At 50.2% G+C, this 16,613-nt stretch overlaps 1 protein-coding gene across 1 annotated transcript in view; it reads left to right on the top strand.

Moving 5' to 3' along the window:
* The window catches only part of Mtp (microsomal triacylglycerol transfer protein), a 253,595-nt gene that overhangs the window by 19,564 nt on the left and 217,418 nt on the right, over window positions 1–16,613 (top strand). Inside the window, exon 2 of the mRNA XM_069330044.1 lies at window positions 3,997–4,468. Within this exon, the coding sequence (XP_069186145.1) occupies window positions 4,321–4,468 (148 nt within the window). The 5' untranslated portion in view covers window positions 3,997–4,320. The remainder of the gene's footprint in view (window positions 1–3,996; window positions 4,469–16,613) is intronic.

Genomic DNA, 16,613 nt, shown 5'->3' with positions numbered 1-16,613 from the left:
CTTCCATTACACTGTACCCAGTCACCCCTACCACTACACTGTACCCCGTCACCCCTTCCACTACACTGTACCCCGTCACCCCTTCCACTACACTGTACCCCGTCACCCCTTCCACTACACTGTACTCCGTCACCCCTTCCACTACACTGTACCCCGTCACCCCTTCCATTACACTGTACCCAGTCACCCCTTCCACTACACTGTACCCCGTCACCCCTACCACTACACTGTACCCCACCACCCCTACCACTACACTGTACCCAGTCACCCCTTCCACTACACTGTACCCCGTCACCCCTTCCACTACACTGTACCCAGTCACCTCTTCCACTACACTGTACCCCGTCACCCCTTCCACTACACTGTACCCCGTCACCCCTTCCACTACACTGTACCCCGTCACCCCTACCACTACACTGTACCCCGTCACCCCTACCACTACACTGTACCCCGTCACCCCTACCACTACACTGTACCCCGTCACCCCTACCACTACACTGTACCCCGTCACCCCTACCACTACACTGTACCCGTCACCCCTACCACTACACTGTACCCGTCACCCATTCCACTACACTGTACCCCGTCACCCCTACCACTACACTGTACCCCGTCACCCCTTCCACTACACTGTACCCCGTCACCCCTTCCACTACACTGTACCCCGTCACCCCTTCCACTACACTGTACCCGTCACCCCTTCCACTACACTGTACCCCGTCACCCCTTCCACTACACTGTACCCCGTCACCCCTTCCACTACACTGTACCCGTCACCCCTTCCACTACACTGTACCCGTCACCCCTTCCACTACACTGTACCCCGTCACCCCTACCACTACACTGTACCCCGTCACCCATACTGTACCCGTCACCCCTTCCACTACACTGTACCCCGTCACCCCTTCCACTACACTGTACCCAGTCACCCCTTCCACTACACTGTACCCCGTCACCCCTTCCACTACACTGTACAACGTCACCCCTACCACTACACTGTACCCCGTCACCCCTTCCACTACACTGTACCCGTCACCCCTTCCACTACACTGTACCCCGTCACCCCTTCCACTACACTGTACCCGTCACCCCTATCACTACACTGTACCCCGTCACCCCTACCACTACACTGTACCCCGTCACCACTACACTGTACCCCGTCACCACTACACTGTACCCAGTCACCCCTTCCACTACACTGTACCCGTCACCCCTTCCACTACACTGTACCCGTCACCCCTTCCACTACACTGTACCCCGTCACCCCTACCACTACACTGTACCCCGTCACCCCTTCCACTACACTGTACCCGTCACCCCTTCCACTACACTGTACCCCGTCACCCCTTCCACTACACTGTACCCCGTCACCCCTTCCACTACACTGTACCCGTCACCCCTACCACTACACTGTACCCTGTCACCCCTACCACTACACTGTACCCCGTCACCCCTACCACTACACTGTACCCCGTCACCCATACTGTACCCGCCACCCCTTCCACTACACTGTACAACGTCACCCCTACCACTACACTGTACCCCGTCACCCCTTCCACTACACTGTACCCGTCACCCCTACCACTACACTGTACCCTGTCACCCCTACCACTACACTGTACCCCGTCACCCCTACCACTACACTGTACCCCGTCACCCCTACCACTACACTGTACCCCGTCACCCCTACCACTACACTGTACCCCGTCACCCCTACCACTACACTGTACCCCGTCACCCCTACCACTACACTGTACCCCGTCACCCCTACCACTACACTGTACCCCGTCACCCCTACCACTACACTGTACCCCGTCACCACTACACTGTACCCCGTCACCCCTTCCACTACACTGTACCCCGTCACCCATACTGTACCCGTCACCCCTTCCACTACACTGTACCCCGTCACCCCTACCACTACACTGTACCCCGTCACCCCTACCACTACACTGTACCCCGTCACCACTACACTGTACCCCGTCACCCCTTCCACTACACTGTACCCCGTCACCCATACTGTACCCGTCACCCCTTCCACTACACTGTACCCAGTCACCCCTACCACTACACTGTACCCCGTCACCCCTACCACTACACTGTACCCATCACCCCTTCCACTACACTGTACCCTGTCACCCCTACCACTACACTGTACCCCGTCACCCCTACCACTACACTGTACCCCGTCACCCCTTCCACTACACTGTACCCCGTCACCCCTACACTACACTGTACCCCGTCACCCCTACCACTACACTGTACCCCGTCACCCCTACCACTACACTGTACAACGTCACCCCTATACTGTACCCCGTCACCCCTACACTGTACCCCGTCTCCCCTACACTGTACCCTGTCACCCCTACACTGTACCCCGTCACCCCTACACTGTACCCCGTCACCACTACGCTGTACCCCGTCACCACTACACTGTACCCCGTCACCACTACACTGTACCCCGTCACCCCTACCACACTGTACCCCATCACTCTCACCACACTGTACCCCATCACTCCTCCCACACTGTACCCCATCACTCCTACCACACTGTACCCCATCACTCCTACCACACTGTACCCCATCACTCCTCCCACACTGTACCCCATCACTCCTACCACACTGTACCCCATCACTCCTACCACACTGTACCCCATCACTCCTCCCACACTGTACCCCATCACTCCTCCCACACTGTACCCCATCACTCCTACCACACTGTACCCCATCACTCCTACCACACTGTACCCCATCACTCCTACCACACTGTACCCCATCACTCCTACCACACTGTACCCCATCACTCCTACCACACTGTACCCCATCACTCCTACCACACTGTACCCCATCACTCCTACCACACTGTACCCCATCACTCCTACCACACTGTACCCCATCACTCCTACCACACTGTACCCCATCACTCCTACCACACTGTACCCCATCACTCCTACCACACTGTACCCCATCACTCCTCCCACACTGTACCCCATCACTCCTACCACACTGTACCCCATCACTCCTACCACACTGTACCCCATCACTCCTACCACACTGTACCCCATCACTCCTACCACACTGTACCCCATCACTCCTACCACACTGTACCCCATCACTCCTACCACACTGTACCCCATCACTCCTACCACACTGTACCCCATCACTCCTCCCACACTGTACCCCATCACTCCTACCACACTGTACCCCATCACTCCTCCCACACTGTACCCCATCACTCCTACCACACTGTACCCCATCACTCCTACCACACTGTACCCCATCACTCCTACCACACTGTACCCCATCACTCCTACCACACTGTACCCCATCACTCCTACCACACTGTACCCCATCACTCCTACCACACTGTACCCCATCACTCCTACCACACTGTACCGCATTACTCCTACCACACTGTACCCCATCACTCCTACCACACTGTACCCCATCACTCCTACCACACTGTACCCCATCACTCCTACCACACTGTACCGCATTACTCCTACCACACTGTACCCCATCACTCCTACCACCAAAAGTCACATTCCTGGTGCCCATATCTCTACATATTGGTACTGTCAAGCCAGTAGTTCTAAGTGCTTCATTCAGGAGGATACGCTGCAAAAATGTGTTTTTGGCCGCTATTTTCCCCAAGATCACAGCCGGAGTACAACACTGTTGTATGGGACTTGTTAGTATGTTCCAGTACCAAGGGAATTGTATTTTATTATTATTATTATAAAGTAAGGGCCTCCCAGACAGACCCCCATTTTATTACGTAAAAAAGCACTGTGGTAATTCCCAGCAGCTGGTAGGCTTAATGGTAACAAAAACAAAATGCTCGACTTTTGAATTTTGTTAAATTTTGAAATAAAATAAGTAGACTAGATGGGGGTAGCCAGCTGTTGACGTTTGGTGTAGGGCAGCCGTGCTGTTGGCTACTGTGGTGATGGCTGTATCTTGGGGCTCAAAACTGAGGTGAAAGTTTTGTTGAAGGTTTCGATTAATAAAGTGAAGCGTCCAGTGCGTCCTCAAGATGATAACAATGGCAAGATGACCCTCGAGTGTGTGACTTTAGGGACACAAACCTACGGTGACAATCAAGAGGTCGACTTGACCGCCTGTGAGCAGTGAGTGAGCTGAGCACTTGTGAACAGTGAGTTAACCAGCTGTGAGGAGCGAGTTGGTGGTGTGGAGACTGGCGATATGGGTGTGTGAGGTGTGGAAAAAAGAGGATCCCGTGGCATTAGGACGCTCCAAGTAGAGGATCCCGTGACCGAGGAAGATGGTGGTGGAGGTGGTGAGCGTGGCGGCGTGACGATGCTGGTGGGTGTGGTGACCATGCTGCGTTGTGGGTGTACCGCCGCCCTCACCCTGGGCGTGGGCGGCCTCACCTGGCTGGTGTGGGCAGCTCTACAGTGTGCCCTGGCCCCTGCCCATGCCTTCATTCTCCTCTCCTCACACCCAGGTTGGTGGTGCTTCAGGTATAGTGCATGGCTGGGTTACTCGGTGGGGTGCTACTCTAACACATTCCACGACGACAATCCCATCACCTCCCCCCCCCCACCTAGGCCTCGACAGCCTGGGCAGGACACTCGTCAGGTGAGGACGGACACATGATACATATGGTTGTCGTAGCACTGTGACAATTATGGATGATATGTAAACAGTATGAGTTGTATCAGTCATCAAGTCCTACAGAGTAATTAATATTGCATCTTCTTACATTGTATTATATGTTAAACAACAAACATTAGAGTAGCATTGGTGATGCCACTGAGGAGGAGGTTGTTAGTGTGATGCCACTGAGGAGGAGGTTGTTAAGGTGATCCCACTGAGGAGGAGGTTGTTAGTGTGATGCCACTGAGGAGGAGGTTGTTAAGGTGATCCCACTGAGGAGGAGGTTGTTAAGGTGATGCCACTGAGGAGGAGGTTAAGGTGATCCCACTGAGGAGGAGGTTGTCAAGGTGATGCCACTGAGGAGGAGGTTGTTAAGGTGATCACACTGAGGAGGAGGTTGTTAAGGTGATTCCACTGAGGAGGAGGTTAAGGTGATGCCACTGAGGAGGAGGTTGTTAAGGTGATCCCACTGAGGAGGAGGTTGTCAAGGTGATGCCACTGAGGAGGAGGTTGTTAAGATGATCCCACTGAGGAGGAGGTTGTTAAGGTGATCACACTGAGGAGGAGGTTAAGGTGATCCCACTGAGGAGGAGGTTAAGGTAATCCCACTGAGGAGGAGGTTAAGGTGATCCCACTGAGGAGGAGGTTGTTAAGGTGATCACACTGAGGAGGAGGTTGTTAAGGTGATCCCACTGAGGAGGAGGTTGTTAAGGTGATGCCACTGAGGAGGAGGTTGTTAAGGTGATGCCACTGAGGAGAAGGTCAAGATGATCCCACTGAGGAGGAGGTTGTTAAGGTGATCACACTGAGGAGGAGGTTGTTAAGGTGATGCCACTGAGGAGGAGGTTGTTAAGGTGATGCCACTGAGGAGGAGGTTGTTAAGGTGATGCCACTGAGGAGGTTAAGGTGATGCCACTGAGGAGGAGGTTGTTAAGGTGATCCCACTGAGGAGGAGGTTGTTAAGGTGATGCCACTGAGGAGGAGGTTGTTAAGATGATCCCACTGAGGAGGAGGTTGTTAAGGTGATGCCACTGAGGAAGAGGTTAAGGTGATGCCACTGAGGAGGAGGTTGTTAAGGTGATGCCACTGAGGAGGAGGTTGTTAAGGTGATGCCACTGAGGAGGAGGTTGTTAAGGTGATGCCACTGAGGAGGAGGTTGTTAAGGTGATGCCACTGAGGAGAAGGTCAAGATGATCCCACTGAGGAGGAGGTTGTTAAGGTGATCACACTGAGGAGGAGGTTGTTAAGGTGATGCCACTGAGGAGGAGGTTGTTAAGGTGATGCCACTGAGGAGGAGGTTGTTAAGGTGATGCCACTGAGGAGGTTAAGGTGATGCCACTGAGGAGGAGGTTGTTAAGGTGATCCCACTGAGGAGGAGGTTGTTAAGGTGATGCCACTGAGGAGGAGGTTAAGGTGATCCCACTGAGGAGGAGGTTGTCAAGGTGATGCCACTGAGGAGGAGGTTGTTAAGGTGATCACACTGAGGAGGAGGTTGTTAAGGTGATTCCACTGAGGAGGAGGTTAAGGTGATGCCACTGAGGAGGAGGTTGTTAAGGTGATCCCACTGAGGAGGAGGTTGTCAAGGTGATGCCACTGAGGAGGAGGTTGTTAAGATGATCCCACTGAGGAGGAGGTTGTTAAGGTGATCACACTGAGGAGGAGGTTAAGGTGATCCCACTGAGGAGGAGGTTAAGGTGATCCCACTGAGGAGGAGGTTAAGGTGATCCCACTGAGGAGGAGGTTAAGGTGATCCCACTGAGGAGGAGGTTGTTAAGGTGATCACACTGAGGAGGAGGTTGTTAAGGTGATCCCACTGAGGAGGAGGTTGTTAAGGTGATGCCACTGAGGAGGAGGTTGTTAAGGTGATGCCACTGAGGAGAAGGTCAAGATGATCCCACTGAGGAGGAGGTTGTTAAGGTGATCACACTGAGGAGGAGGTTGTTAAGGTGATGCCACTGAGGAGGAGGTTGTTAAGGTGATGCCACTGAGGAGGAGGTTGTTAAGGTGATGCCACTGAGGAGGTTAAGGTGATGCCACTGAGGAGGAGGTTGTTAAGGTGATCCCACTGAGGAGGAGGTTGTTAAGGTGATGCCACTGAGGAGGAGGTTGTTAAGATGATCCCACTGAGGAGGAGGTTGTTAAGGTGATGCCACTGAGGAAGAGGTTAAGGTGATGCCACTGAGGAGGAGGTTGTTAAGGTGATGCCACTGAGGAGGAGGTTGTTAAGGTGATGCCACTGAGGAGGAGGTTGTTAAGGTGATGCCACTGAGGAGGAGGTTGTTAAGGTGATGCCACTGAGGAGGAGGTTGTTAAGGTGATGCCACTGAGGAGGAGGTTGTTAAGGTGATGCCACTGAGGAGGAGGTTGTTAAGGTGATGCCACTGAGGAGGAGGTTAAGGTGATGCCACTGAGGAGGAGGTTGTTAAGGTGATCCCACTGAGGAGGAGGTTAAGGTGATGCCACTGAGGAGGAGGTTAAGGTGATGCCACTGAGGAGGAGGTTGTTAAGGTGATCCCACTGAGGAGGAGGTTGTTAAGGTGATGCCACTGAGGAGGAGGTTGTTAAGGTGATGCCACTGAGGAGGAGGTTGTTAAGGTGATGCCACTGAGGAGGAGGTTGTTAAGGTGATGCCACTGAGGAGGAGGTTGTTAAGGTGATGCCACTGAGGAGGAGGTTGTTAAGGTGATCACACTGAGGAGGAGGTTGTTAGGGTGATCCCACTGAGGAGGAGGTTGTTAGGGTGATGCCACTGAGGAGGAGGTTGTTAGGGTGATGCCACTGAGGAGGAGGTTGTTAAGGTGATGCCACTGAGGAGGAGGTTGTTAAGGTGATGCCACTGAGGAGGAGGTTGTTAAGGTGATGCCACTGAGGAGGAGGTTGTTAAGGTGATGCCACTGAGGAGGAGGTTGTTAAGGTGATGCCACTGAGGAGGAGGTTGTTAAGGTGATGCCACTGAGGAGGAGGTTGTTAAGGTGATGCCACTGAGGAGGAGGTTGTTAAGGTGATCCCACTGAGGAGGAGGTTGTTAAGGTGATCCCACTGAGGAGAAGGTTGTTAAGGTGATCCCACTGAGGAGGAGGTTGTTAAGGTGATGCCACTGAGGAGGAGGTTGTTAAGGTGATCCCACTGAGGAGGAGGTTGTTAAGGTGATGCCACTGAGGAGGAGGTTAAGGTGATCCCACTGAGGAGGAGGTTAAGGTGATCCCACTGAGGAGGAGGTTAAGGTGATGCCACTGAGGAGGAGGTTGTTAAGGTGATGCCACAGAGGAGGAGGTTGTTAAGGTGATGCCACTGAGGAGGAGGTTGTTAAGGTGATGCCACTGAGGAGGTTGTTAAGGTGATGCCACTGAGGAGGAGGTTGTTAAGGTGATGCCACTGAGGAGGTTAAGGTGATGCCACTGAGGAGGAGGTTGTTAAGGTGATCCCACTGAGGAGGAGGTTGTTAAGGTGATGCCACTGAGGAGGAGGTTGTTAAGATGATCCCACTGAGGAGGAGGTTGTTAAGGTGATGCCACTGAGGAAGAGGTTGTTAAGGTGATGCCACTGAGGAGGAGGTTGTTAAGGTGATGCCACTGAGGAGGAGGTTGTTAAGGTGATGCCACTGAGGAGGAGGTTGTTAAGGTGATGCCACTGAGGAGGAGGTTGTTAAGGTGATGCCACTGAGGAGGAGGTTGTTAAGGTGATGCCACTGAGGAGGAGGTTGTTAAGGTGATGCCACTGAGGAGGAGGTTGTTAAGGTGATGCCACTGAGGAGGAGGTTGTTAAGGTGATGCCACTGAGGAGGAGGTTGTTAAGGTGATGCCACTGAGGAGGAGGTTGTTAAGGTGATGCCACTGAGGAGGAGGTTGTTAAGGTGATGCCACTGAGGAGGAGGTTGTTAAGGTGATGCCACTGAGGAGGAGGTTGTTAAGGTGATGCCACTGAGGAGGTTGTTGTTAAGGTGATGCCACTGAGGAGGAGGTTAAGGTGATGCCACTGAGGAGGAGGTTAAGGTGATCCCACTGAGGAGGAGGTTGTTAAGGTGATGCCACTGAGGAGGAGGTTGTTAAGGTGATCACACTGAGGAGGAGGTTGTTAGGGTGATCCCACTGAGGAGGAGGTTGTTAAGGTGATGCCACTGAGGAGGAGGTTGTTAAGGTGATGCCACTGAGGAGGAGGTTGTTAAGGTGATGCCACTGAGGAGGAGGTTGTTAAGGTGATGCCACTGAGGAGGAGGTTGTTAAGGTGATGCCACTGAGGAGGAGGTTGTTAAGGTGATGCCACTGAGGAGGAGGTTGTTAAGGTGATCCCACTGAGGAGGAGGTTGTTAAGGTGATCCCACTGAGGAGAAGGTTGTTAAGGTGATCCCACTGAGGAGGAGGTTGTTAAGGTGATGCCACTGAGGAGGAGGTTGTTAAGGTGATCCCACTGAGGAGGAGGTTGTTAAGGTGATCCCACTGAGGAGGAGGTTAAGGTGATCCCACTGAGGAGGAGGTTAAGGTGATGCCACTGAGGAGGAGGTTAAGGTGATGCCACTGAGGAGGAGGTTGTTAAGGTGATGCCACTGAGGAGGAGGTTGTTAAGGTGATGCCACTGAGGAGGAGGTTGTTAAGGTGATGCCACTGAGGAGGAGGTTGTTAAGGTGATGCCACTGAGGAGGAGGTTAAGGTGATGCCACTGAGGAGGAGGTTGTTAAGGTGATCCCACTGAGGAGGAGGTTGTTAAGGTGATGCCACTGAGGAGGAGGTTGTTAAGGTGATGCCACTGAGGAGGAGGTTGTTAAGGTGATGCCACTGAGGAGGAGGTTGTTAAGGTGATGCCACTGAGGAGGAGGTTGTTAAGGTGATGCCACTGAGGAGGAGGTTGTTAAGGTGATGCCACTGAGGAGGAGGTTGTTAAGGTGATGCCACTGAGGAGGAGGTTAAGGTGATGCCACTGAGGAGGAGGTTGTTAAGGTGATCCCACTGAGGAGGAGGTTGTTAAGGTGATGCCACTGAGGAGGAGGTTGTTAAGGTGATGCCACTGAGGAGGAGGTTGTTAAGGTGATGCCACTGAGGAGGAGGTTGTTAAGGTGATGCCACTGAGGAGGAGGTTGTTAAGGTGATGCCACTGAGGAGGAGGTTGTTAAGGTGATGCCACTGAGGAGGAGGTTGTTAAGGTGATGCCACTGAGGAGGAGGTTGTTAAGGTGATGCCACTGAGGAGGAGGTTGTTAAGGTGATCCCACTGAGGAGGTTGTTGTTAAGGTGATGCCACTGAGGAGGAGGTTGTTAAGGTGATGCCACTGAGGAGGAGGTTGTTAAGGTGATGCCACTGAGGAGGAGGTTGTTAAGGTGATGCCACTGAGGAGGAGGTTGTTAAGGTGATGCCACTGAGGAGGAGGTTGTTAAGGTGATGCCACTGAGGAGGAGGTTCTTAGGGTGATGCCACTGAGGAGGAGGTTGTTAAGGTGATGCCACTGAGGAGGAGGTTGTTAAGGTGATGCCACTGAGGAGGAGGTTGTTAAGGTGATGCCACTGAGGAGGAGGTTGTTAAGGTGATGCCACTGAGGAGGAGGTTGTTAAGGTGATGCCACTGAGGAGGAGGTTGTTAAGGTGATGCCACTGAGGAGGAGGTTGTTAAGGTGATGCCACTGAGGAGGAGGTTGTTAAGGTGATGCCACTGAGGAGGAGGTTGTTAAGGTGATGCCACTGAGGAGGAGGTTGTTAAGGTGATCCCACTGAGGAGGAGGTTGTTAAGGTGATGCCACTGAGGAGGAGGTTGTTAAGGTGATGCCACTGAGGAGGAGGTTGTTCGGGTGATGCCACTGAGGAGGAGGTTGTTCGGGTGATGCCACTGAGGAGGAGGTTGTTCGGGTGATGCCACTGAGGAGGAGGTTGTTCGGGTGATGCCACTGAGGAGGAGGTTGTTCGGGTGATGCCACTGAGGAGGAGGTTGTTCGGGTGATGCCACTGAGGAGGAGGTTGTTCGGGTGATGCCACTGAGGAGGAGGTTGTTCGGGTGATGCCACTGAGGAGGAGGTTGTTAAGGTGATGCCACTGAGGAGGAGGTTGTTAAGGTGATGCCACTGAGGAGGAGGTTGTTAAGGTGATGCCACTGAGGAGGAGGTTGTTAAGGTGATGCCACTGAGGAGGAGGTTGTTAAGGTGATGCCACTGAAGAGGAGGTTGTTAAGGTGATGCCACTGAGGAGGAGGTTGTTAAGGTGATGCCATACTCATGGTAGGTCATGTTAACATAATGGTCGTCCTCATGTGCGTCTTCACTACAGGCTTGTGGGCACTCACGAGGGATGTACTCGCCTAGTTGTACTTGCGGGGGTTGAGCTCTGGCTCTTTGGTCCCGCCTCTCATCTGTCAATCAACTGGTGTACAGGTTCCTCAGCCTACTGGGCTCTATCATATCTACATTTGAAACTGTGTATGGAGTCAGCCTCCACCACATCACATAAGAACAAAGGTAACTGCAGAAGGCCTATTGGCCCATACGAGGCAGCTCCTATCTATAACCCCCCAATCCCACTCACATACATGCCCAACCCGTCATTGCCTAATGCATTCCACCAGTTAACTACTCTGACTCTGACTCTGAAAAGGTAATTTCTAACGTCCCTGTGGCTCATTTGGGTACTCGGTTTTCACCAGTGTCCCCTTGTTCACGTACCACCCGTATTAAACAGTTTATCCTTATCTACCTTGTCAATTCTCCTGAGAATTTTGTAGGTAGTGATCATGTGATTCATTGAAGGTTGTAACAGAACCCATGAGCACCACACCAGAAATAAATACAGTTTTGATATTCCTAGAGTACGACTTAATCATACTAGAAATGCTCTTCTAATCAAGGGACCCAGAATGTGGAATGACCTTCCCAACCATGTTAAAGACTGTACCTCTCTCAACCAGTTTAAGATAAAAACGAAGCACTACCTAATAAATTCCCTGTAACCTACCTTACCCCTCTGTTGTCAACCCATGTAATTTTTTTTTTTTCAAAACAACGCTGTTTGAATGTAATTTTCTGTAATAATTTGTAATTGTATTTGTGCTGCTTTTTCAATCATTTTCCCCCCTCTTTTACCTCTATTTTTATTTGTTCTCAACACATTTTATTCTTTTTACCCATTAGTTTTAAGTTTTTTGTCATTAATGTTTTTCCTGCCTGAAACGCTTTGCGTAATAGTGGCTTTAGGCATTGTATGTACTAGCTCTATCTATTAACCCAACAAACTTTGTAAAATCTCTTTATGTATGTACCTTACCAAAATAAACATTTATTTATTTATTTATTATTTATTTATGTCTTCCAGTGTCGTGAGGTACATTTCTCGCAGCTTTCCTCGTAACTCATGCCTCTTAGTTCTGGGACTAGCCTAGTGGCATACCTCTGAACTTTTTCAAACTTCGTCTTGTGCTTGACAAGGTACGGGCTCCATGCTTGGGCTGCATACTCCAGGATTGGTCTTAAATATGTGGTATACAAGGTTCTCATTGAATCCTTACACAGGTTCCTGAAGGCAGTTCTGATGTTAGCCAGCCTTGATACCTGGTTGATACCTGGTTGATGGGGTTCTGGGAGTTCTACTTCCCAAGCCCGGCCCGAGGCCAGGCTTGACTTGTGAGAGTTTGGTCCACTAGGCTGTTGCTTAGAGCGGCCCGCAAGCCCACATACCCACCACAGCCTGGTTGGTCCGGCACTCCTTGGAGGAAACAATCTAGTTTTCTCTTGAAGATGTCCACGGTGTTTCCGGCAATATTTCTTACGCTCGCTGGAAGGGTGTTGAACAACCGTGGACCTCTGATGTTTATACAGTGTTCTCTGATTGTGCCTATGGCACCTCTGCTCTTCACTGGTTCTATTCTGCATTTTCTTCTATATCGTTCACTCCAGTACGTTGTTATTTTACTGTGCAGATTTGGTACTTGGCCCTACAGTATTTTCCATGTGTGTATTATTTGGTATATCTCTCGTCTCCTTTCTAGGGAGTACATTTGGAGAGCTTTGAGACGATCCCAATAATTTTGGTGCTTTATCACGTCTATGCGTGCCGTATATGTTCTCTGTATTCCCTCTATTTCACCAATCTCTCCTGCTCTGAAGGGGGAAATGAGAACTCAAGACGGGACAACACAAGCCTTGCATACGCCGCCGATGTTATCCTTTTTATGTTGGCTTCAGGAGACAGGTTTGGTGTGATATCAACTCCTAGATCTTTCTCTCAGTCCGTTTCATGAAGGAAGTCTTCTCCTATTCAGTATCCTATGTCTGGCCTCCTGTTTCCACCGCCTAAGTTTCATTACCTTGCACTTACTCTGGTTGAACTTTAGTAGCCATTTGTTGGACCGTTCATTCAGCTTGTCTAGGGTCATCTTGTAGCCTCATACTATCTGTCTTAATCCTCCTCATAATTTTTGCATCATCAGCAAACAATGAGAGGGACGATTATATACCCTCTAGGAGATCATTTACATATATCAGAAACAATATAGTGCTAAGGATTGAACCCTGCGGGACTCCACTGATGACGCCTCGCCAGTCTGAGCCCTCACCCCTCACAGTGACTCAGTGACTCGGTCTTCCCATGTTACCAGTGATTTAGTATACACTATGGAGAATGGCAGGCACAGTGCTTCTGCTCCTTCCTTTAGTATCCATGGGGAGATTCCATCTGGGATTATAGCCTTTGTCACATCCAACTCTAGCAAAAGCTTCCTTACATCCCCACTGGTAATCTTAAACTTTTCTTGTGGTTCTTGGTTAACTATTCCCTCTCTTATCTCTGAAACTTCCCCTTGGTCTAAGGTGAAGACCTCCTGGAATCTCTTGTTCAGTTCCTCACACACTTCCTTGTCGTTTGTAGTGAATCTGTCTGCCCCTATCCTCAATTTCATTCCCAGTTCCTTAACTGTTGTTTTTCTCCTGATATGGTTGTGCAGCAATTTAGGTTGAGTTTTTCCCTTGCTTATGATGTCATTTTCATATTGCCCATCTGCCTCTCTTCTCACCCTAACATATTCATTCCTGCCGCTCCAAGCAACAGCCTGGTGGACCAAACTCTCACACGTCGAGCCTGGCCTCGGGCTGGGCTTGGGGAGTAGAAGAACTCCCAGAACCCCATCAACCAGGTATCAACCAGGTATCAACCAGGCACTCTGGTATCTTTCCCTGCTCTCAAGAGTCTCGTTATTTCTATAGTTTCTCTACGCCCTTTTACTTTGCTGCTTAACTAGCCTACATCTCTGATTAAACCATGTGTTTTCATCTGCATTTCGTTGTTTTCCTTTTGGACCGGGGCAAACTTGTCTGCTGCCTCCTTACACTTCTACGTGATGTAGTCCATCATGTCTTGGGCCGTCTTTCCTCTGAGCTCTGTTTCCCATGTTATATCTGTTAGGAATTTCCTTATTTCCTCATGGTTTCCCTTTCGGAATGCCAGCCTTTTGTTTTCAGTTCCCTTCCTCGAGTTCTTTAATCCTTCTTCAACCAGATACTCAAACGTCAGTATACTGTACACGTCGTTCATTCCTACTGGGGCCTCGAAACTGATATCCCTTATGTCGGAGTCGTTCAGAGTGAAGACTAGGTCGAGTCTCGCTGGTTTATCGTTTCCTCTCATTCTTGTGGGTTTCCTGACGTGCTGGCTTAAGAAGTTTCTTGTCGCCACCTCCAATAGTTTAACTTTCTATGTGTCCTCACCTCCATGCAGTTCCTTGTTCTCCCAGTCTATCCTTCCATGATTGAAGTCCCTCATGATGAGCAGATGGGATCTATTTCTGCAGGCAGCAGAGGCTGTCCTCTCAACTATAGTGTTAACTATCATGTTGTCATACTCTTGCCTGGGTCTTCTGTCATAGGGTGGAGGGTTATATATCACTGCTACTACTATTCTTGGTCATCCCATTGTCATGGTTCCTGTTATGTAGTCTCTGTATCCCTCGCAGCCCGGCATAGTCATCTCCTTGAAACTCCATTCCTTTTTTAATGGTAGGGCCACTCTGCCTCCTCCCCTACCAACTCTTTCCCTTAGTTCACTTGCCTTGCTTGTAAACCCATCTATGTTCGAGTACATCACCCTGAAACTGACTCTCTCCTGTCCTTCTTCAGTTTGTGTTGATTCCCTTGAAGCAGGGAAACAGGGTCCGGGATGGGAGGGCCTAGGAAGAGGGACCAGGGGCATCTGGAGTGTGCGGGGGCTGGGAGGATCGGGGAGGGTGGTGGAGTAGGGATAGCTTGGGGGAGGGGAGGGGGGAGAAGAGAGGGCCGGGGGGGGGTGAGAGGGGGTAGGCTTGGGGGGGGGGGGTACGAGGGGAGGGAGGTCTTAGGGGATGGGGAAAGGAGGGCATGGGGGGTAGAAGAGGGAGGGAGGGCTGGGGGTGTTGTGGGGGAAAGGGAGGGCTGAGGGGGGGAGAGGGGAGGAAGAAGGAAGGGCTTACCTGATTGATGGGGTTCTGGGAGTTCTTCTAATCCCCAAACCCGGACTGACTTGTGAGAGTTTGGTCCACGAGGCTGTTGCTTGGAACGGCCCGCAGGCCCACTTATCCACCACAGCCTGGTTAGTCCGGCACTCCTTGGAAGAAACAATCTAGTTTCCTCTTGATGATGTCCACTGTTGTTCCAGCAATATTTATGTCTTGTGCTCGCTGGGAGGGTGTTGAACAACCGCGGACCTCTGATGTTTATACAGTGTTCTCTTACTGTGCCTATGGCACCTCTGCTCTTCACTGGTTCTATTCTGCATTTTCTTCCATATCGTTCACTCCAGTACGTTGTTATTTTGCTGTGAAGAATTGGTACTTGGCCCTCCAGTATTTTACATGTATATATTATTTGGTATCTCGTCTCCTTTCTAGTGAGTACATTTGGAGGGCTTAGAGATGATCCCAATAATTTAGGTGTTATCTTATCTATGCATGCCATACATGTTCTCTGTATTCCCTCTATTTCAGCAATCTCTGAAATTCAAGGCGGGACAACACAAGAGATTTGAAGAGTACAAGCATTGTGATGGGATCTCTGGATTTGAAGGTTCTCGTAATCCATCCGATCATTTTTCTGGCTGACGCAATATTTGCTTGGTTATGCTCCCTAAACCTTAGGTCGTCGGACATCATCATTATTCCCAAATCCTTGACATGCTGTTTTCCTACTATGGACATATTCAATTGTGTTTTGTACCCTGTATTATGTTTCAGATCCTCATTTTTGCCGTATTTGAGTATCTGGAATATATCACTGTTAAACATCATATTTTCTGCTGCCCAGCCGAAAACTTTAATATCTGCTTGTAGTTTTTCAATATCTTCAGCAGAGGTAATTTTCATGATGATTTTTGTATCGTCTGCAAAGGATGATACGAAACTGTGACTTGTATTTTTGTCTATATCTGATATGAGAAGGTTCAAGGTGGTGCAAGTACTGTACTGTACCTTGAGGTACAGAGCTTTTAACTGCGCTCGGACTCGATTTTATTTGATTGACTGTTACCCTTTGTGTTCGACAGGAAATTGAGTATCCAGCGTCCCACTTTACCAGTTATACCCATTGACCTCATTTTGTGAGCTATCACTCCATGGTCACATTTGTCGAATGCCTTTGCAAAGTCTTTGTATACAACATCTGCATTCTGTTTTTCTTCTAATGCCTCGGTGATTTTGTCGTAATGGTCAAGTAGTTGTGAGAGGCATGATCTTCCTGCTCTAACTCCATGTTGCCCTGGATTGTGGAGGTCACTGGTTTCCATGAAACTAGTGACCTGACTACTGATCACTCTCTCAAATATTTTTATTATGTGGGGCGTTAGTGCAACTGGTCTATAATTCTTTGCCAATGCTTTGCTCCCTCCCTTGTGTAGAGGGGCAATGTCTGCTGCTTTCAGCGCATCTGGTATCTCCCCTGTGTCCAAGCTCTTCCTCCACACTATACTGAGTGCATGTGTTACTGGCATTTTGCATTTTTTTTTATAAATATTGAATTCCATGAGTCTGGACCCGGGGCCGATTGCATGGGCATATTGTCAA

This window comes from Procambarus clarkii, chromosome 3 (genome assembly GCF_040958095.1).
Source record: "Procambarus clarkii isolate CNS0578487 chromosome 3, FALCON_Pclarkii_2.0, whole genome shotgun sequence".
In the NCBI taxonomy this organism is placed as follows: Eukaryota; Metazoa; Arthropoda; class Malacostraca; order Decapoda; family Cambaridae; genus Procambarus; species Procambarus clarkii.
The sequence above is the reverse complement of the archived record's forward strand: the minus strand, read 5'-3'. Positions and strand labels throughout refer to the sequence as shown.